The 22,935-nt window shown below is 35.2% G+C and overlaps 1 protein-coding gene across 1 annotated transcript in view; it reads left to right on the forward strand.

Moving 5' to 3' along the window:
- The window catches only part of SPTLC1 (serine palmitoyltransferase long chain base subunit 1), a 38,046-nt gene extending 21,336 nt beyond the window's left edge, over nt 1–16,710 (forward strand). The window contains exons 6-15 of the mRNA XM_056514676.1: nt 1,888–2,020; nt 3,673–3,802; nt 5,602–5,691; nt 6,402–6,509; nt 7,865–7,960; nt 8,239–8,335; nt 9,761–9,815; nt 11,442–11,559; nt 12,391–12,464; nt 12,959–16,710. Of these exons, the coding sequence (XP_056370651.1) occupies nt 1,888–2,020; nt 3,673–3,802; nt 5,602–5,691; nt 6,402–6,509; nt 7,865–7,960; nt 8,239–8,335; nt 9,761–9,815; nt 11,442–11,559; nt 12,391–12,464; nt 12,959–13,052 (995 nt within the window). The 3' untranslated portion in view covers nt 13,053–16,710. The remainder of the gene's footprint in view (nt 1–1,887; nt 2,021–3,672; nt 3,803–5,601; nt 5,692–6,401; nt 6,510–7,864; nt 7,961–8,238; nt 8,336–9,760; nt 9,816–11,441; nt 11,560–12,390; nt 12,465–12,958) is intronic.
- The last annotated feature ends 6,225 nt before the right edge of the window (nt 16,711–22,935 follow it).

Consider the following 22,935-nt stretch of genomic DNA (forward strand, 5'->3'; position numbering starts at 1 on the left):
GACATTGCTTAGTGTAGTGGTGGTTGTTTCTGAATAAGGCTCAGTGAGAAAGATGCAAGTTCTGTTTTTAAGCAGTGACAGTGATGATCTTGTGATCTTTTTCAGTTAAATTGTGTAAGTGGTCGCTCAGAATATTTTTCCTCATTAGGTGTCAATAGCTGACCACTCAAAAATAGTAGTTCAGCTCTTATTTCCCCCAGCTTGTTATTCTCTAATGATGGGGGTTCAAAATAAACATTTTGGACTGAATGTTGTTTATATTGCAGGTTTTAAATGCTATGTGGCCTGTTTTTTTAAATTTTGTTATTGCTGATCTTTGTTGGGCTTTTCGTTCAATAAATCAAAGGTCATCCCTCCTGTTTGGAAGCCCGATTGAAGATTGTTTATTGATCCTGAAGTCCATGTAGCAGTAATACAAGAAAAAGACACAAAGACTCTGGAAATTGATATTTACACTCTCCGTCAGAGAGTAGGTCAGATAATTCCAGTCAGAATCCTTCCTTTTGAAGTCTTTGGAGAGGAAAGGCTGTTATAGATACTCCTGGACATTTGGTATGTCTAGTGCAGCTGGATCACGATAATAGGGTGCAAAAGAAAACTTCGAAATTATGAATGATTAACTTTTTGTTTTCATTTAAAAGCAGTGGAAAAAACAATTTATTTCTGATCTATTTTTTGATGTCTAGGTAAACATCAGGAAAGGGTTGTTGAGGATTTATATTTTTTGTGCTATGGATAAAATTGCTCTTTAATTTTGTTTTAATACAGACTTTGCTTTTATTAATAAATACATCAGATGGCTGTGTCATTTTGGGGCAAGAATATTCTAGATATGTTTAGTATTTAGGGATTTTTACCATATCCTTCCTTTCTGCAACCTTTCTGTTGGTGTCTGGTCAGAAAGAGCAACACTGACATAACCATGCCCCACTGACTATTGGAAGAATCTGTATGTATAACTGATGTGGCTTTATTTGATTTTAGTTTCAATGGACTTCAATAATTGCAAAAAAGATAACACTTGGCCAGTGGTGCTCTTTCAAGTCACACAGTAATGATCTCTATTTGCATTTTAATCTTATTTATTTCCAGTTGATAAAAGGCATAATTATCTGTCTGTTGCTAGCAGAAGCAGATAACGGCAAGAGAGTTAGACAATCAAAATAACAGTTTGTCTGATACAGGTTATTTTGCAAAATACTTAATGCTGTGCTTACGTTTCTGCAGCAACAATTCACTCACCATGTGGTATTGCAGTTTTTAATATTTTGATTTTTGACATGGGTCACTTTTACCAAATTGATTTGGGAAATGCTGTGTGTGTGATGGATCAATATATCTTAAGGGTGAATAATCTCTGGCTTGGATGTGTGACTTTTTCAATGAGCTGAAGTGTGTTCAAGAGATTGTGACTTGTAGCCTGACAAGAGCAGTGTTCTGTTATAATCATAGCTGTGCTAATGTAGTGGTAGCATCAGCATGGAAGAGCTGATGATCTGCCAACAGGACGTCATTAATTGCTATAAATGACAAAATTTGTTTTCTGACTGTAGTAACTGTGCTCTCTAATCACAGTCCAAGAATGCTGCATCATTTGTGGTCTAATCACAAGTAAATTTTAACAACTTTGGTGTAATAACATTAGAGAAAGATATTGCATAAATATTTTCAGATCTTTTAAAATTTGTGATTCATAACAGGTTACCTGTCAGTTTAAGTGAAGCTGGACTGGTTACAACTGGGTTTTGGGAAATTACTTGTTTTAATACTCTTCCTACAGATAAATGTTTTGTTTGCTTCAATTAGATGATTTCTAAAAGTAATGATAGATTTTTTGAGATAAAAACAAGCTAGCTATCTAATATATTTTTACTGTTTCTCAAATAGATGTGCACTTAGAATTAGAAGAACGGCTAGCAAAATTCATGAGGACAGAGGAAGCTATTATATACTCATATGGATTCGCGACAATTGCCAGTGCTATTCCTGCATATTCAAAGAGGGGGGACATTGTCTTTGTGTAAGTATTGTTTTCCAGTATTTTTATTTTTAATGATTGCTAAACATATTGTTGAATATTGAAAATTATTGCTGGTTTTGATCAAGTATTATGTAGCACAAATTTTGAATATTTTTTCTTTGCCAAATATTACAAATCAGTTGCTGCTGTCATCGTGAAAGCTCAGATGGGGGCATTCAACAAAATAACTTGCGCATTCAAATACTAAAGTAATTCTAATAACTAATTTTTTTCTTAAATGTTACAGTTATACTTGCTTTTCTCCTGTCTACTGTTGGCTTTTCACCTTTCTTCTACCTATTTGCAATGGATTAGTTGGATAAGTATTGGCACGTATTAAAACAACAGAAGAATGGCTAAGCAGATTCAAATAAATGATTTGGCTAAAAATACCCAGTGATGATTTGTCTAGGGAAAATTCAAGACCTAGGAGAAACAATGTAACAATACTCAATTTACTGTGCCAAATAAGAGGTTTTGGATTTAGTAAGAGTTGGTGTTTTCTTGTCTTCTGATTCTTTCAGTACCTTAGATCTTTATTATCCTCAGTGTTCTGTGACATGCAAATGGTTAACTTTTGGAAAGTAAAAAGTAAAAATAGAATATTTTACGAAAAATATGAAGAAATACTTGTTTCAAGTATAATACCTACTAATTTCTATTGATGTGTTTGATTTTTAGACAGGTATTTTTCCCGTGCATTTTCCCCCAGGTGTAGGGAGTGAGTGTCAGTGTGGGGCTGTGTAGCTGCCTGCTGTGGTTAGATTATGGCACCATGGTACTTTTGTATTTGTCTGGCAAAATTTCTGTTTGGTGCTCTCTTTTTTAAGAGTAAGGCTTTCAGCCTATTTGACCTCTTTACAGAAGTTCTTTCCTAATTTAATGATGCTTTTGATTGTCTTTCATTATCTTCTGGATCAGCATTTTTGAGACAAATAACCAGGATTGTACACACACTACTCAAGGATGCCAGTGTACCCTGGATTTAGTTGTCTCATACTATTTCAGTTTCTCATTAACAAAAAAATCTCACTGTATTTGAAAGCAGCTTGGTTGAAATTACTGCATTTAGCATATGCAGGTTTGGTTTAGTTGCCACTTTTACAAGATTAGTTGACCGAAGCAGCTGTGAAATTGCATACCCCATCATAGTCAGAAATTTACTGTTCCAGCACTTAAAAATGGGGGGATAGTTCTTTGGACATGCAGATACTGTTTCTCAAAGGATATTAAAATGGAGTTTTGAGTATTTGGAGGACTATAGTAGATGCTACAGGCATGTCTTTGCACTTTTTTTCTCAGACCCAAAGCAAATGAAGTGAGATGTTTCTGGGATGATTACTGTGGTATTCTGCCTGATTCATGGAATGCTGTGCTCAAACTGCTGTCACATACAAATAAAAGGATGAGTGTAGATTAAAAAAAAACCAAACCTGCTGGCTTGCTTTTAATTTCTGTAATACATATAAAATTGAGAAGCTTTGAAATGAGTTCTCAAAATGTAAATAAAATATGTAGTGCTTCAAAACATCTGGTTTTGTCTACACCTAAGTACAAATATCTGCTCAAAGAAAGACAAGTCTTGATACCCAGCTTTCTTTGAATAATTGCACCATGTTTAAGAAACTTAGAAGGGTTTGCTGTGTTTACAGAGATGAAGCTGCCTGCTTTGCTATTCAGAAGGGATTACAAGCATCTCGTAGTAACATCAAGTTATTTAAGCATAATGATATGGCTGACCTTGAACGACTGTTGAAAGAACAAGAGACTGAAGATCAAAAGGTACCATTCCTTTGAAGAAATATTTGTACTCTTTTGTGCCACCTCCCCCGCATTTTTTAACTGAGTTGTGTAATTGAATGGATGCAGTGCTTAAAGGCAGTTTTTGGTTTCAGAACTTTCTATTGAGCAGTTAATGTTGCTTATTTAATTAAGATATATTTTTAAATGTATTTATTTATTTGCATTTGTCTTGAACTTTAGAACTGAGCTCACAAGCATTAGTAGCAGGAGAATATCTTTTTTGATGTGAGATAATGTTTTTCTTTTCATTAAAAACTATTGCAGAGCTTTTTTTGGATCTCTGAGAAATTTATGTAACTGCATTTACCTAATACATCGTGCAAGTTAACTATCACTTTGAATGTCACTCTATAAAATCAGCATAAAAATGGCTAGTCCTTTGTAGAATCAATATGGCTCATCTTTTTCTCTGTCATCCCCTATCCTGCATACAACTTTAAGATGTTCTCTTGAAAAATTTGAGTCAGTTTGATGGCTTGCTTCTTATTCTGACAGTAATGCAAAAGGATGTCCAAAAGCAGTCTACTAAGATCAGGATCAGAAAGTACAGATGACTTGATTAAATGAGTTTTAAAAGAATCAACTGAGTAGCTATGATGATTGTATGGTTTGTTCACAGAATGCTGGCAAGTTACACACAATTGAAAGGAAACTGATTTTGTGATGAGTAGAAAAAGTATAGATAAACTGTGAATCAGCTTAACATCAGTGTAAATCAGTGATGGATCTAATTAATAGCAGATTTATAGATAACATATTAGTTAACTTGCTTTCATGGAAAATATGTTTTGTCAGATAATCTTTTACATGAGTTTTTAGATGTGGTTTTCAGACTAATTTGTGTAACACATTTGGTTTGTTAGAGCAGAGTGCTTTGAATTAGCTACGTGGTTAAAGTTTCTTACTGTAATTAGCTGAATGTGAACATAAAATTGGTGGGCAAGAGCTTAATACAGACCATGTGTGTATAGCTAAGACATACTGACTAGAAAAGGATAGGTCATATCATTAGAGTTGGTAGAGCCTACTGTGACTAATTTGGTACCTGCCGCATAGAAAAGTTAAATGGATGTTTCTGAATCTTTTTACAAGAACTGAAGAATGAAAGGAGTGTGAATAAATATCCTTGTTCAGAAAATATCAATAAGATTCAAAGAAAAAAAAACAAAAACAGAGGAATGGCATTTATAAACAGCAAAACTGAAATTATATCAATTGAAATTTCGCAGAAACAAGTGAAAGATATTATAATGGTCTGCATTGTATCCAGAGATCAGACAAAGACTTTGTAACATGAGTGTCATGAATACTGTTGCATTGTGTTTTACAAAGGCACTACTTGTAAGAAGTTTGCACTGCATTGTGAATCCTGGTACTCAAAACACTTGTTGAAAAGTCTTCTAAATGGTTACACTAATGATGAGTATAATGGAGTCCAAGATTTGTAGTATTTGTTCTGTAGTTACATTGGTTGTATTTTATTCATAAAGTTCAAATGCATTGGTTATGATTTGTTGCAAAACAAGGCCTCTTAAATCATGTGTAAAAGTCAAAAGCTTTGAAATTATTGCAAAATAAATAAAATAAAAGACAAAAGTAGTCCAGTGAGGCATTTCAGCTTTTGTTACAGATGAAAAATACTAGGTTTAAACTTAAGTAACAGCTTATTTGAAAAAGAGGCCATTCCCTTTAGAAAAATCTTTTTTCTCAAAAAATATCTAGAGCTTTGCATGTTTAGTAACAGTTGTTATAAACTAAAATCGTATCTTTCTCTGAAGAATCCTCGCAAGGCCCGTGTAACTCGAAGGTTTATTGTAGTGGAAGGACTGTATATGAACACAGGAGACATTTGCCCTCTTCCAGAGTTGGTAAGTGGTTTTAGTTTGCCTTTTGAAAAGCATATGACAGCATGTGGCTAATGAAATAATAGTGTTGTGTAATTAAGCCTGCATAGAAAAACTCTGCATGCAGTTCTTTTGTTTATCTTCCTGCTTTCTCTCATGTTCATGAAATGATGATTCCAAAACTTAACTTTGCTTTGGAACTTCTGGTTAGGATTCTGAAGCTATTGAGGCTTAGAAATAATGTCCGGCTATGGTTTTAATTTTTATCTTGTAAAATATTCTGTATTCTTAGCTACACTGTATGATACTAGATAGTTAAAATAGTAATATCTAAAAAAAAAGAAAAAATGTTTCTTTGAAACCTTCTTAGAAATTTTAGAAATTGTGACTCCAAGGAAAATATTTGCTATTCAGCATAAAATGGCTTTTTATGCAAGTTCTATTCTTGTAGATGATGGAAGAACTGGTGTGGAAATGCATTGTCTCAAAAGTACTTGAGAACCTATTAAAAAACCTAGGTTTGTTTAGATATGAATGTTTATGAAAGTTTTTTTAGTACTACATGGTGGAATAATTTTGAAAGCTTTTAAAAGGTCTTAATGACAGAACAGAACTGTCAAACTTACTTTTATGCAGTAGTCAGAATTCTGTCCTTGTCTTTCTTTAACTTACCTCCCCCATTCATTTTGTCACCGAATTCTGACTTGTATTTAATAAAATTTTCTTTGTTTTAGATAAAATTGAAGTATAAATACAAAGTTAGAATATTTTTGGAGGAGAGCCTTTCCTTTGGAGTCCTTGGAGAACACGGAAGAGGAATTACTGAACACTTTGGAATAAATGTATGTATTTGTACAGAAGCAAGTCATGCAATTGTTTCCTAATACCTGTGCAATTAACAGATAGTTTTGTAGTGTACAGTAGATATTTAAATAGATGTTTTAGAAAAATATATATTTTTTAAAAGTAGCATTTTCTTAGCAGTCCTACAGCTTTCAGGTCTTGGCAGTCTTTCATGTGCTTACTTGAAATAGTTTTAGTGACGAAGATAACAAAAGAGTTTTTACAATGCATAATTCCATTGGGTTTTTTGACACTCACTGAGATAATGAATACTGTCTTTTCCAGCCACACACACTTAAAAGTGTCACTCTGACACAGAAATATTTGATGTCTTTGCAGTATATAGCCAGCCTATTTTGCTCTATTGCGTTTTTCTACAGTGGGGAAAAATATAATAAAACTTCTGATGGTTCTTTCAAAGGTGTTATTGTAGTAGTTTACCAGCAGATTAAGCCAAAATTTTTCCAAGAGTCTACTTTTCATGGTGTTTATGCAGCTGAGGAGTACTTTGGAAATCCAAAATGGTATCCTTGCAGCTGCTTACTACCACTTACTACCAGTCCCCTGGGCTGAGGGGTGGGAAGAAGTGCTTTTTGCTTGCCAGTGTTCTAGTGTGGAGCATCTGTCACTGCATTCTGACAATGTCTGAATTCAGCTTGGAAGTCAAATAACAAATTGAGAGAATTCATTCTGTCTTCCCCTTTGTCTTGTTGTTTTCAGATAATACCAAACATTGAAAAGAGAAAATTAATTTAGGAAAGGAAATTTTGTTACTGTTATACATGCCAACTGCTATCTGATTAGCTGACTTTTATGTTAATTTCCTCTCCAATTATTTAACTTCTACATTAAATTAATTTACAGACAAAATATTTTGGAGTCTGGCAAAAGAAAATGTTTGCAGCTAGCAAGTGAAATAAGACAATTATGTCTCTAACTTTCAGACTATTTTAGTTAGGTTTATGCTTAATTTTAATCACATTCTACCTCCTACTGACTACAGTGGGGCTACTTATACACCTGAAGGACACTGCCACACTGAGTACATTGTGGAATTGTTACCAGCATCTAAATAATTTGTTTTATCTGTTTGTATTCTTAACATTGCAGTGCCTGGAAGATAGAGATCATGTGCAATTTATTTACAGATCCATAAATCTTAATTTCTCAAAAGTCCTTTCTGTATTGCTTAAAATTATTATTTTAGTTGTATTTTCATTTTATTATGTCATAGTTTGGTGGATCTTCTATAGTATTCATGGTAATAGGAAACAAGATGTATCTTTAATAGATTAACTTATAGTCTTGATACAATCAAAAGCATCTTTTAATAATTTGTTAATTTAACTGACAGATTGATGATATAGATCTTATTAGTGCAAACATGGAAAATTCGCTGGCTTCTATTGGTGGATTTTGCTGTGGAAGATCTTTTATTATTGACCATCAGGTAAGACAGATCTCTTTTTAAATAGTCTGGTACTGTTAGTTACTTATATGTGAGAGTTAATTATTAATATCAGTTTGCAAGTATGGTATATATGATTATTCAGTATTTGATTCTAGACAGTCTGGTTCCTATGAAATACTGTAGATGAATTGGACACCTACTTTTAAATCCTTGCATGTACCTGTAGGTGTGGAGGAGAGGTTTTTAATATGTACATGAATTAACTTTTAAAACACTGTCTACATTACTATAATTTTGTTTTTCCTTTTCTCCCATAGCGATTGTCTGGCCAAGGCTATTGCTTTTCCGCCTCCTTACCGCCTTTGTTAGCTGCTGCTGCTATTGAGGCTCTGAATATTATGGAAGATAATCCAGGTACTTAATTCAGGAAAACGTTGTCCTTCATTGTTTCTTCACCCCAAACTAATAACTTGTACTTCTCCCTACTTAGATTCATCACCTCTTTACTCTGATGTCCCCTTATTTGTTTGAAAATTAATTTTACATGCATTTTTTTTATGATACTTCCCACTCTGCTTTTCTTCTCCAGTGTTTCCATCCCTTTCCGTCTTCCCGCTGAAAATAAGCAAGTTATTAGAGCCTAAGAGGGACACAGATGGTTTAAAAAGGCCTATAAGAAATTTTAATTCTGCTGCTTTTGATCAGTGATACACATTTTCCTTAAAAACATGCCTTCAGCACAAATGAAGGAAGAGGAAGTTAAATAGAAGCAAATAGTAATATATTTCCTCAGGACAGAGCAGCCCTCTCCTTTCCACTTGCACTGTATAATTAGGGTTTTTTCCTTCTTTAGTTAAGCTTTCAGGCAAGAATCTCAGGAATGATCAGGGTGCAAACTGCAGGACAGGTACAGGGCATTTGTATAAAGTTGGCAGACAGAAGTTTCTGCACTAGGAGCCAAATAGAAAAGCCCTTAAAGGTCATCTGCCATTGGCAGGGACACCTAGATCAGGAGCTCCATCCAGCCTGGCCTTAAAAAATCTTATTGCTGACCAGGAATTGAGCCAAGGCCACAGCAGTGCCAAATCCCAGCCACCAGAACACCTGGAAAAGAATTTTTTTTTTTTTATTTTTTTGGAAGTGAAGGGTCTGAGAGGCACATCATGACAAATTTGGCCAAATTGTGAAATTGTGTCAATTTGATTTGGTTTTAACCTTCATTTGCTTAAACAGATTGGAGGACATCTGCAGAGATGCAGTATTTAATTCGTGACAAATAAATAAAAATTATTGGGTAGCACACGCCCAGTTGTCTGAAGTGAAATAGAATCAAGAAAAAAATTGAGTAAGTTATAGGACTGTTAGGTGTAGTGGAAGGTTAGCCTTCACCAAGGAAAAGAGCCACAGTTTGCAAATCAAGGAGTCAGTTTTCTCTTTAAGAATCTGCAGTGAACTGGGGAAATGATCAACAAGCAGAGTCTGCATGGCCAAAGATATTGGACCTGCCATTTCAGTCCCATTACTGAGTGTTTATGTCATCCCTTCCATATGGTCATGAACAGCAGCAGGTCCATATGCAGCTGGAATAATGAGATAAAGGGAAGTAGTGCATTTGTCAGGACTTAAAAGCTCGTCATTTCCTGGCAGAAATAGGAACTAAGAACATTAGGAGTAGTAAAGAGACTTGTTAGTTTAGTGGATACCTTAGTTTGATTCCAAATGCTATGCTTAAAATCTTAGAGAAATGTAAAGTAGAAAGAGGAAATCTGAGCCTTTTCTTTTTCTGTTTTGGTGGATTTTTTTGTATTGTTTTGTTTTGTTGCTCTTTTTTGTGTGTAGATATTTTTCAGACTCTTCGAGCTAAATGTGAACGGATTCACAAAGCTTTACAGGGGTAAGTGTGGGGTTTGGGGCTTTTTGTCTTTTATTTGGCTATGCCTTTATAATGCCAACTTTGAAGAGACTCTTCTTGCCCAAATCTGTTCCTGGTTTTATGGATATTTAGACCGAGATATGTACACTCAATTATGTATGTATTAAATGAGGAAAATTTGTCTTTCCCAATTGTTTCTGTTATGCTACTATAAAGAGTCCAAGTTTTTTAAATACTATACAGGTTTTGAGATGAGATTATGCCTTAAGGCTATTGAGGAAGTCTGCAATCTCTTACATATCAAAATCTTTAGGAGAGTGTGATAAGCATTTTGACATCAACATTTTGAAATCAAGCTTCAGCAAAGTGTTGATAAGCATTTGAAAATTGTCTCACTAAAAGCATTTGGGAAGAAGCTTAGCATATACTCTTTCAGACAACTCAATGCACCCACCTTTCAATCACCTTGAATACAATGTTGTTCCTTGACTGTTAAAGTAATATTAAATTACCCATTAATATTAAATTACCCGTTGTTCTGGAGACACAGAGAAAGTTGCTAGAATTTATGTGAAAAATAAGGTTTAAAATTTCCTAACACTATTCTGTTTTAAAAGATGGCTGCTTTTTTTTTTTTTTTTTATTTGTCAGGTTTTGATACTAAAAAGATAGAGAAATTGCTGATATTCAACAGCCATTTAATATGCAGTAATTGTGCAATTGTATTTTACAATTCTTCTGCAACAATTTTGTGTTCCGTATTCCAGATTTAAAAGCACTGATTCAAATCTCTAGTGCATGATTGATTATGCTGGTTTCTTTGGAATGATACTAGCATCAAATGAGCCTGATCTTCTTAAAATGTGTTTTAGGCAAGGAATTATCAAAGTCCAGAAATCAAAATTACACCTGATAGATGATTTGTGTTTATGTGACCTGTTAATTTTGGGGAGCTGAGGTCTTGGATATTGAATACAGATTTTGGCATTAACTCAGTCCTAAATGTGTGTGATGTGTCAGGACAGTGACAATCAAATGTCAGTCATTCTGTCAAATTCTAGGAACCCAGAAGTTAGCAACTAGGAAGTTGCTAACTGGCAACTGTTTCTATGTACAGATGAGGCAACAATTCAAGTCATAAAATGAATTTTAGAGGAGCTTCTGACTAAGTGATAGATGATGCTGTAAAGAGTTTCTACAGGAAATAATTTCAAATCTTGCTAAATCTTGCAAAACCCCCCAGCAAAACTTTTGTTCTTTCCTATCTCTTAAGTGATAAAAAGGTGACTTGACCTAGCTAGCTGGGTTTTTGTCAGCAACGTACCAGCCCAACACAGGCATTTCTCTTGCATCTTTATAAGATTTCTTTAAGAGTTTCTGAATTATTAATCCTTTTTGCAAAAGGATGAGTAACTGTTGTTATACGAACTTACTGAGACTCCTTAGAAAAGGCATTTGCTTGATAACTTTGTTATCTTTATGTAATGCAGGCTGAAATGCACATATGTTTTGACTGCATTACTGTCAGTAAAGTGAAATATCCATCTTTTCTCACTCACCACCAAGAAAGGAGAAACACTTGTTATCTAGAATTTCAACACATGTCTTCAAGTAGGATGTACACCAAAGGCTTTTTATTTGTTTTAGGATTTCTGGTTTAAAAGTAGTGGGAGAATCTTTTTCTCCAGCATTGCACTTACAGTTGGAGGAGAGCTGTGGATCTCGAGAAAATGATGTGAAGTTACTCAAAAGAGTTGTGGATTATGTAAGTGTCCCCATAGTAATTAAAATATATAATTGTCTTTGAATGTTGTTAATGAAGGGAGGCTTGTTGGGTAACTTGTTGAAATATCTTGCAGGAATACAAGAATGCAAAAAATTTAGTTTCTTTGCTCATTATATGGCTCTGTTAAAGACCATCTTCTAGCTGTTTCTTCCTGCCTATAGTTAGGTCTGTAGCTCTGCATTAAAAATATATATTAGACTCTTTACTTTAGGAAATAGTTCCTCTTATCTATTTTAATGCTCAAATCTGCATATAAAACTGTTTCTTAGAAAACTTTTAGAATGTTAATAAGAAGAGTGTTTTGGAGGTGTTTTTTAACCATTTAAGGCCAACCTTTGCTCCATTGAGTCTGTGAATTTGCTTTTTTCGTGTGTGAAAAATGCCATATTCTATATATAGTATTTTGCCCTTCTTCAATACAAATTGGTTCTTTTTGTCCCACATGAAGAGGTCAGGGTTGATGGAAAGGCTTATGTGTCAGGTGGCAGGTAAACAAGACTACACAACAAAAAGAAATCTGAGTTAATTTCCTTGAAAATATGCTTAAATATTATTTAAGTGCTTGGTAAATATAGTGTGTTTGGTTGATAACATGGAAGTGAAAACTAAAGGCACTGCACCCTAAATTGTTTTGTGTTAAAGCTGTATTGAAATTAGAGATGATTTTGCACAGCCTTCACAACCTCCAATTGGGAAACAACTTGCATTTATCTTGACACCAAATTAAAAGTTAGTTATATCTATTTGGTGATCAAAAGGATATGCCATCAGAAATTCCCAGGTTGACTGTTGTATTTTCTTTATTTGTAGTGCATGAATAGTGGTATTGCGTTAACACAGGCTCGCTATCTGGAGAAAGAAGAAAAATGTCTTCCTCCACCCAGGTTAGCAGAAAGTTAATTGTCACTTGATTTTTAATTTTTTTTTGCTATGGCTCTTCATCTTTTTTCCATACAGTGATGGAGTTATGTTTAGTAGACTGGATTGAATAGTTGGCTCTTGGACAAGTGGGAGAGGCACCATTTTTGAGGTGTATTTTCAATGACTGTTACAGGTTACCATGAAAAAACTGTATGAAAACTACCTGTATATTGGGGATCAGCATGTAGCCTGTTAGCAAGCACATTTCCATGAGCTGCACCTTTGTAGCTAAAAAAGATAACAGATTTCTGCAGTGTGTATAGTGGGGTGGTAGAGCAGGGGCAAAAAGTAGTTTGACAACATCTGTTTAGTCATGTGTCTTGTTTTTGGTTGAATTTGAATTTGTAATAATTTCCCTTCAGATAATGATCTTAATGTTGAAATTAGTATGAAACAATTCTAAAGCTGAAGGCTATGAGTAAAGTTTACTGTGTATGTTCTGGTTTTCTTTTTCTAGTATTCGAGTAGTGATAACAGTGGAACAAACAGAACAAGAACTGGACAAAGCTGCATCACTTCTTAAGGAAGCTGCACACTCTGTGTTGAATTAGACTGTTGTTTTTGGATTCCTCTTTCCCACATTATCAGGATAAGTATTTTACACTGTTTAGTGACTTCCAGATTCTTCCACTGATGGCATTGAAACCTGACTAACAAAATTGTTCTAGAGTGGTACAAATGCAGTGAGGGGAAGAATGCTGAATTTTGGAATTGGTGAATGTGTTGTTCCAATTCAAACTCTACTATTTACTAGCATTACTTAAAAGGGGATATTACTATTGCATTCATGAATCTTTTGTAAGTTAGTATACAAAGTTTTATTTCCTTAAACCCTTAAATGTTCTCAAAAATGTGTATTGTCATTCAGTTTCACCCCAAACCATATCAAATGTGTTTTCTCTCTATTTTCTCAGAATGTGGGAACTTAGGTAAATTTCAAGGAATTATCCCTCCTCACTTTTCAAATGAAAATACATTCCTAATACTGCCAAAAGGATAACACATTGAGATATAATTTTGTGCTATATGATGTCATCTATTATTGAATTATAGGAGGGAGGACCTTCAATTCTTTTTGTTTCTATATCTTTCTCTAACCATTTTTGGCAGCCAGATTTTAAGAAAGCCTGACCAGACAGTAAATTAATATTAAATATTATTTGCTTTTTGCATTCCATATGTAATAATTATATGCATGTTTGATATTATGGGTGAGGTTTTTCTTATTATTAACTTTAAAATGTCTAAATTTCAAGCTCTGAATTGTGAAATTGATGTAATTCCAGTATAGTATGTTCAGATAAGGGAGCTTTGTACCAGTCTTGAAGAGGAGTAATAGGCAACATGGAAAATGAATCAAGGTTTTGAAACAGCAGCTAAATACTAGCTTAGTCAAACTACTTTTAAGCACAAAAATGATGTGTGCTTAATTTTATCTGTAAACATCTATACCTTAGAAGGGAAGACTCACAGATAGCTATTAAGAGTTTAGATGGTACAAATACTACTGAAACACAACTCAGTCTGTGCACAAAAAAATTCCAAAGTAACTTGAAAGTAATATTTGGAGGTCGTGCTGTCAGGATTTTAAGTGAGCACAGATGGACATTACATATATGGACACTTCACTTCAATCAGGAAACTGGTAAGGAAGTACGAACCTTTTTATAAAACAAAAAGTACAGCTTTTTATTTCACAATTTTGCTTCAAAAAAGCCTGTCTAAAAATTTTGTATTCTGTCTAATATGTGTTAAGCTGTTTTGTACTTATGAGCCTTTTTGGTTGCTATTACAAGGATTATAGGACTATTTTTGAGAAACATTATTGTTAAATATAAAGTTAATCATGTTTGATTCAGATTTTTACTTACACAGTTGAATTTTGTAGCATGATTGACCATATTTTGTTAAATAATCTGCATTAGATGAGCATAGTCTATGTTGCCTCCAATTCATAGAGACTATTTCTATGCTGGCTTTCAAAACTTTTCTTCTGTGTACATTCAGATAAAACATCTAAAGTTGTTTTGGGGCACTTCTGCAATTGTTGCTTGACATTTGAAGTGGTCAAATCATCATCTGTGCAATGTAGTAAAACCTTCATCCCAATGTGAAAAAGTATCCCTGTTACACTGTCATTTATGTTTTCTCTGTTAACTGTGAGTAAAAGCCAGTGAGAAGCCAACAATTTAAAAGAGAAAAAAGTGTGCAGAATGAAACTTCGCTCCCATTTTACAGGCTGGAACTGAAGTGCAGAAAAGTTGTAAAGTAAAAGAAAGTGCAGAATATTGAAGAGCCTTAGGGACTGTGAGAAATGGAAATTAAATGTTATCGCTCTACATTGAGCTTTTGAGCCATTTTTGGCTGGATAATTGAAACCTGCAAATATGAGTGAAGTCAAGCCTTTGATGTATAAACTTGGAACAAAATGAGGCACTTTGATTCCAGTGCAGCATATTAAATGGTTTTGGAGTTAAGATAAACTTTGGAAGGTAAGCAAATAACCATTGGCATTGAAATTCTCAGTTGCAGAATCTATATTTAATTCTCTCATTTTATCTTAGGTTTTCTGCATATGGGATAGAATTTTTGTGTGCTTAGAGAACTAGCAATAATTTTTAGATACATGGATTTGTGTTGTCATTTTTGTTCTTGGTTTGTTGGGTATTTTTGCTTTTAAATGAAGTGATGACAACTAAGGTAGCAAGAAGCAGAGTGAAATTTCTAGCAATTTCAAAGCTGTGACTAAGTGGTTCTGACGAAATAAAAGTTCAAAAGTGTTGCTAAGAGATGCCATATCTGATTCATTTTACAAGCACATACCCACCATTAAAACATTGGTAAAACTGTCTTTGTCCTTTTTTATTGTTTACCAATATATAGGAAAGAAGCATTTAGATCACGGTGAAGTGAATACCTTGATTGATAGCAGCTGAAGCACTCTTGTAATATATGTTTTACTGACAGATTATATGCACAGTCTCTGTGAGAAATTAAGACACTTACGAGATGTAACTGGTGGAGAGGGATATCCCTAGTCAGTTTAAGCATGTCTGGTTCCTCTTCATTTTGACTTTTTTGATAAATGTTTCTGCCATGGCAAGCAGAAGAAGAAATGGGTGGCTCTGGGGAGATAGGTTGATTTGGGTTAGGGAGACAGCAGGTGATTCTGATTAAACTTCTGACATTTGAAAAATCAGAAGCCTGTTAAGGTGTTTAACTGCCCAGTGCTCTTGGCTGATAAATATATGAACAAATCTGTGTTAGTTACTTTATAGTTACATTTAGATGAATTTGTATTTCCCCATCCATTTCTTCAGATGTGAGCATGGGACTAGAGTTCAGTGTAAAGCTATTAAGTAGGATACTGTGAGATGAATCAACACAAGGACCTTATCCCAAACTTCAAAGTTTCTTTTGAAAATAAATTTTGATCCAAATAATTTATGTATTTCACTTTGCCACATACTTGGAACAGAGTTTCAGCTAAGTGGATAATAAATCCAGTATTTTAAATTGTGATAAAAAATAAATGTTGTTAATTTTCTTAATTGATTATTAATATTTGGTAGTTGAGAAGGAGGGCATTTAATAAAATTGTCTTGATGAAACCAATTTTTTACAATATATGAGGATTGGGATGGACTAGAAAGAATTTAAAGTTTGAAAATATTTTATCTTGAAGAAACATGTCTACATGATGTATATTCCTATTTTAAACAGAGATTTATTTTCCTTGAATATTTAAAAATAATTGATTTCTATTTGTGTCGTTTCATGGTTTTTTATAGGAAAAACTACAGATGCCTTTTCTGTTTATTATAGTAATCATTATTTTTGGATAAAAGGTGAAATGCATAAGGAGGGTATTAAGAAAGAAAGAGATGTATGGCTGAATAACTTTGATTTTATTTTTTTGCACTTTTGAAATATGAGCTCCGTGAATGCATAGAATGGTGTACTGTCTCCTTTCTGTCACTCCATCTGGACTTTATTATTTTCAACTGGGTTGTGGAGTGTTGGCATTCACTGATCTATGAAGTTGCTACCGCAAAAGTGTCTTGCATCTTATGATGACTAGAGAAGTGCACATGTAAATGTACAGACCTGTAAATGCTTCTTAAACAGGGGATATATTTACAACTAACACAAAAGATTTGTACATTAAACTGTTTCAGTGTCCTAATAAAAGGAAATGTCTGGATAACATTTATTCTTGTGTTTTTATGTTCTTTGGCAGTTTTCATGGTAATAAGGTAATGAACTTACTCTATCTTGCTGTTGATAGGTTTTCCAGATTTCAGTTTCCCTGTCCATTGTGTACTAGGTAATTACAAAATACGCATTGTAGAGGTCACAGAAGCTACTAAATCTGCTGAATAATGCTGTCAGGGAACAACAGTTTCTACATGTCCAATTTCTAGTACTTTGGTAGCACACACTTGCTGAAAACCACTATTGGAAGCTAGACACTGGGCCAGAGTTTTGCTGTGACTCAGAATAGAATTTCTGATGTATCAATAAACTTGAGTCCAGATGACCCAGCTTTGACACACTTTCACAGATTAAAATACTGCAATTTTGGCTACCATGTTTTATGGATAAGATTTCTCTATCTTCCCCTGCTATTAGAGGTGTTATCACTTGCTCAGGATGCTGTTTGTATAACCAAGTTGCATTTTCAAGCAGAGGATTCAGAGCGGGCAAAAACCAGTAACTATTGGAGTCGAAGGAACAGTTTAAGTAGAATTGGAAATATGTAATTCAATGTTTAACTCACATTTTATGTAAGCCAAAAGTAAGTGATTGTCTCACTTTAATCAGCATTTGTCAGACTGTGCTGCTCTTCTGGTATTCACAGTTCAGGACCATGAAGATGACCAAAGGGCTGGAGAACGTGCCCTGTGAAGAAAGAAAAACTGAAGACAAGTTTTCCAGTTCTTCCACCATGTCTACTAAGATGGCAGAAGCTCTCTTCACAATAGGCCACATGAAGAGTAGAAGGGGCAATAGAATCACAAAATGGATTGGGTTGAAAGGGACTTTGAAGATCATTTAGTACCAACTGCCATGAGCAGGGGTACCTTCCGCTAGACCACGATGCTCCAGCCCCCATCCATCCTGGCCATGAACAGTGCCAGGGATGGGGCATCCACAGATTACATGGGCAGTATAATAGAATAGAACCATTAAGGACCTTTGAGATCACATCCTTTGACCAAACACCATGTCAACTAGACTGTGGCATGTCCAGTCATTTCTTGGATGCCTACAGGGATGGTGACTCCACCACTTCCCTGTGCAGTCTGTTCCAATGTTTGGCAACCCTTTTCATGAAGACATTCTTGCGGATACCCAACCTGAACCTCCTTGGCACAGCTCTTCACCAGCTTAGTGAGCTAATGAGCAAAGATGCTCTTCTCCTTTTTTTGACAGATGGACCATAACAGATGTAGTTTCTCAAGGTGAGTCACATGGAACCTGGTATGTACAAGTTGCATGGGGAAAGGTTTAATCTTCACGTAACTTTTTTATAGTGAGAAGAATGGTCAATCACTGGAAAACAACCTTCTCATGGATTTTGGGAGTTTTTCAAGATGTGGGTGGATAGTGTGCCAGATAATTTCATCTAGGCTCCCTTTCTCACAAAAGGTTGGATCAGATGATTTTTTGAGTCCCCTTCCAGCTTGGCCTGTTCTGGGATTCTGTAGTTCTGTGACTGTAACTCTGAACAGGGAGTGGAAATAATTCTTCACACAATCTAATTAAAATTGGATTCTGTTTGGAGCAAGCCCATAGTTGATTACCAATGTCACAGTAGGTGTAGAGAGAGTGCATGAGCAAGAATTTAAACTGTGCATTACTGTAAGTACAAATTAGGCTGATGACTGAGAGGATGAAAAAAAGTTATGGGACACCAGCACTTTATGATAACCTGAGTGGTGGCTTTGAATTCCACTCATTTTTAGTGATTTGGACTTTTGCTGTTCTTTCACATAATGAGGTAAAGAAATGGCTGTTCACAACAGTTAATTGATGGAAGATCAAATACAATTTTCTTTCTTTTTTTAGTTTTAACTTTGTCCAGGATATTTTTCAATAAACTAGCCTCAGTTCTGTGTATCATGTTTGTACTGAGTAAAGTTTTGCCATAGTGCCAGTAGTGAACGTAAGCTTTAGTTACAGAATCTAAACAGGCAAGAATACTCCTTTGCCTTTGTATGCAACATTTAGGTTTAAAATGTGGGAGTCTTTAGAGTAGCTGACAGTAAGGAATACTCAGTGATAATGAAATTCCTATCTGTGACAGTTCAGATAGAATATTTTATTGGCAAAATACTATAGGTCTATTTTTTTATCTATCTTTAGATTTTCAAAGACAGGCTATGTATAAAGAATCACTGCTAAACAATAATCAGCATTTGCAAGAATAAAGTTCCTTACTTCCTTATGGGTAAAAGAATTAGGCACGATAGATAGTTTTACAAAAATTTGCTTATTAAAAAATTTTAATGAACAAATTTAGGTTCATTAACTGCTCAGCTTTAAAAACTGCTTAACCTAGATTTCTATTTTGAGAATAAGAATTTTAGAATGTTTAAGGATTTTAAAATATTATAACTTTTAAATAAGTTGCTTTCTTGTTTCTTGGAGCTTTTACTATTTTTGTTTTCCCAGTCATCTTCCTCCTTTTTTTCCTTCATTTTTCAGGACAGACACCAAAACTATATGCATTGATAGATGCTTGAATATTACACAGATAATGAGTGCTTGTTTAATATGATGGTACAAATTAATTTGATTTATATGATGATGTTGATGAAAATGTAATGACCTGTTTCTGTGGTGCATAGTGCTGGTGAACGCCAAGTGTAAGTTGAGGTCTGTGGAAACAAATACTCAGGCTCTTGGTAATCACCTCTACATATAGAAGGCCAGTTTTTCTATTTTAATTTTTTTCCAATTTGAAACCATAGCTTTTAAGTGTGGGTAAAATATCACAGCTGTGTTGTCACATGTGTTGGAGTTACAGGTCAAAAATGGAAACATTTTATGAATACTACGAGGCTGTGAGGTGAAAATGGTGGAAGATGGTGTTTTTTGCAAAGGTGGAATTTGGTAGTATTTGAGGAGCCTTCAATTTGAACACAGAACACAAGTGCTCATTGGATGCTGATTAAGAGTAGCAAGTTGAGTGCAAAGTGCTGCAGTAGAGCTGCAGTGAAGAAAGTAGCAGGATCCTTGTTATCATTAGTACTGAGACTAATCAATTGTTAGAAGTTAACAGTTCTGTCTCCAGAATTGTCACCCATTGTTGGTCCCTTCAAAGTCTAGGCAGTAACAATGTACACTGGAGAATGGTGAGCTTGTACTGGGAATTGTCCCATAATCAGAAACTGCAGGATAAAATAGTGTCTTTCCTCACAGCAAAATTAGATGCGACTGCATGACCAAGAAGCTAGCAAATGAGTGAAGTTACATATATATGTTTTGTAACCTGGAAGAATTCGCTCTGTGATATCAAGGGGAATTTGTTAAGTGTTCATATATCTTTCTATAAATGCATTTTTTTATGCTGGTCTAATAAAAGAGATCACAGACTTCCAGAATATCCTAAGTTGGATGAGACTCACAAAGATCATATAAGTCCAGCTCCTTTACCTGCACTGGCCAGCCCCAAGAATCACACCATATTCCTGAGAGCATTGCCCAAATACTTTCTGAATTCTTGTCGGGCTGGTGCTATGACCACTTCACTGGGGAGCCTGATCCCCAGCCACCCTCTTGGGGAAGAGTCTTTTCCTAATACCCAACCTAAACCTCCCCTACACAACTTTAAGCCATTCCCTCAGGTCCTGTCAATGGTCACCACAGAGGAGAGATCAGTGCCTGCCTCTGCTCTTCCACTTACAAGGAAGCTGTAGACTGCAGTGAGGTTTCCCCTCAATCTCCTCCAAGCTGAACAGACCAAGTGACCTCAGCTGTTCTTTGCATGGCTTCTGCTCTAGACTCTTCTCCGTTACCCTCTTGTGGACACTCTCTGATACCTTTGTATTCTTTTTATATTGTGGCACCCGAAACTGCCCCCAGCACTGGAGGTGATGCTGCCCCAGCTCAGAGCAGAGGGGGACAATCCCCTCCCTTGCCCCTGCTGTGATTCTGACTTAGATTCAGCTTGCCCTCAGCAAGGACCCCCAGGTAGCTTTCTGTAGCACTGCCTTCCAACATCCAGTTCCCCAGTTTGTCTGTACATCCAGGGTCGACCAGTCCCTGGAGCAGAATCCAGCACCTTTCCTTGTAAAATAAGGACTTCTCCTTTCCTTGTAAAGTAATACTTTGGTGATTGCCCAGTCCTCTGATTTGTCAAGGTCTCTGAAGGGCCTCCCTGCCTTTGGGCACTGGCAAACTTAGTGTATCTTTGAGTCCTGAATGCAAGTGGCTGATGGAGATACTGAAGAGAGCCTGGGGAAGCCCAGCAGTGACCAGTCATCAGTCTGGTGTAACCCCACAAAAGCTGTTGGAAACAGCCGGACAAAAAACCTTTCCGAAACCTCCTTAGAGTTTTGACCAGAGATAAAGGGTGGTATCAAATGGCATGATTTGAACAAGTTTCAGCAGCTTTTAGCCTTGAAGTAGAAAAACTCTAAAAGTTCAGCATATGTGTACTGCTTTAGCCAAAGAGATTCTTTGGGCAGCCAACAATATAGAAGAAATATTTATTCACATAACTCATGGATGAAGATGTTTTTGCTGTAACAGGTGATAAAATGGCAGCAGCACATTTGCCTTTGATGTAGTTTACTGTTCTTGAGGAGCATGAGACTTGCCCAAGCTATTTAACATTTGACTATCTTACTTGGTGACTGAAGGGACTGACTGACTGACACAGCCCTTTACTTTTGGTGAACAAGAGTGGAAGAATCTCAGACTGCTAGTACACAATGTTGTGTGCTTGTCTGTCATCCTTTAAAGGGAGTATTGATGGGTTTGAGGAGACAAGTGAAAGAAAAGGACATAATGTACCCATGAGGACAGGCTGCATGAATTCACATAGGAGTACTTAAATTAACAAGCTTGTTTTTCTGGCTATGGAATAATGATGTTGATGATGTTTCCCACTTGTCCTCACTCAAATGTCTAAGCAATATGCTCAGCAGCTAGTATAGATATTTTGGTCAGTTAAATTTATTCGTTTTTATAAATCCTGCATCTACTTGAAATGTCTCAGCTCCACAGAGGTGACTGGAATGGGAATATATATATTATTTGAAGTAGCAATTGTTATCCTTCCCGTAGCATAGCCTATTAGGAAGAGTCCTCTGCAACAGAAAGAATATCTTTTTTGTGTTAAAGGAAAATATTTTGCTGCTTGTGGTAAGTAAAAATAAGTAGAAATGCGTATTTTTGTGATATGAGAGAGAAAATATACCTTTTTTTCCCCCCTCTTATTGCATCTCAGGTTTTTCTTATACCAGCAAAGATGTATCATGTGAATGACACTCCATGCAAATGTAAGTTTAGCATCAAAGCAAATGCAATTAAACTTTACCTGCAAATGCTTTTTTGAATACATATATATATGTGTGTATTTTGTTTAGAGATCTGCAGAAAGAAGCACATAATCTTGTATATTATCAACAGCTGAAATTTGTGATATTGAAGCTCGACCTCAGGGATATAGGTTTGCGAGAGAAATCTTTATCGAATGATTAGCAGGTTGTCAATTCTGTCAGATAGGGGAAAAGAAATTTTAAAGCTTGTAATGAGATGTTATTTTCTTTGTATTTTTAATCAGTTAAAATAATATACAGTGTTTAAATTTTGAAAATAGATATGTCTATTTAATATTAGCTTTTAATTTGTCTTAAAGCTTATTTTAAAGTAGTAATATAGACCAAGTTTATCATTAGCATGGAAGAATCTTAAAACAGAATATGAGGGAATATTTTAACATTCTGAAAGAGTTTGACTTTATTTTTCTTTTATGTGTAAGCACATAAATGAAATTATTTCACTAATGCTTGTGTAATTATCTTTAATATTTAGATCCTGTATGGCTTTCTGTCTAGCACAGGGGTACTGCTGTCCAGAGTTTGTGAAGAGTCATAGGACTCTTTGTGGCAGAACTTCATGAAACTTGTAATTTGCAAGCTGGTTTTTAGTTAGACAGAAATATTTTGCTCGTTTCCAGTATTAGCCAGGTAAACACTCTGGCACCAATTCTGTAGAGAGCAACTAAATCATGAGGTATGCCAAGCAAGTTTGGTGCACTCTGTAATAATAATTCTGATTTTGTAGAATCTCTGCTTCATAGAAGAGACAATACTGGTTTCCAGTGAAGGTGCAGTTCACTGGTTTTGTGCATTTTTTACTGCTGATACTCATCCCATAGGGGAAGTAAGCTGATGATCTCGTGTGCATAAATGGCTGTGT

This window comes from Oenanthe melanoleuca, chromosome Z (genome assembly GCF_029582105.1).
Source record: "Oenanthe melanoleuca isolate GR-GAL-2019-014 chromosome Z, OMel1.0, whole genome shotgun sequence".
Taxonomy (NCBI): Eukaryota; Metazoa; Chordata; class Aves; order Passeriformes; family Muscicapidae; genus Oenanthe; species Oenanthe melanoleuca.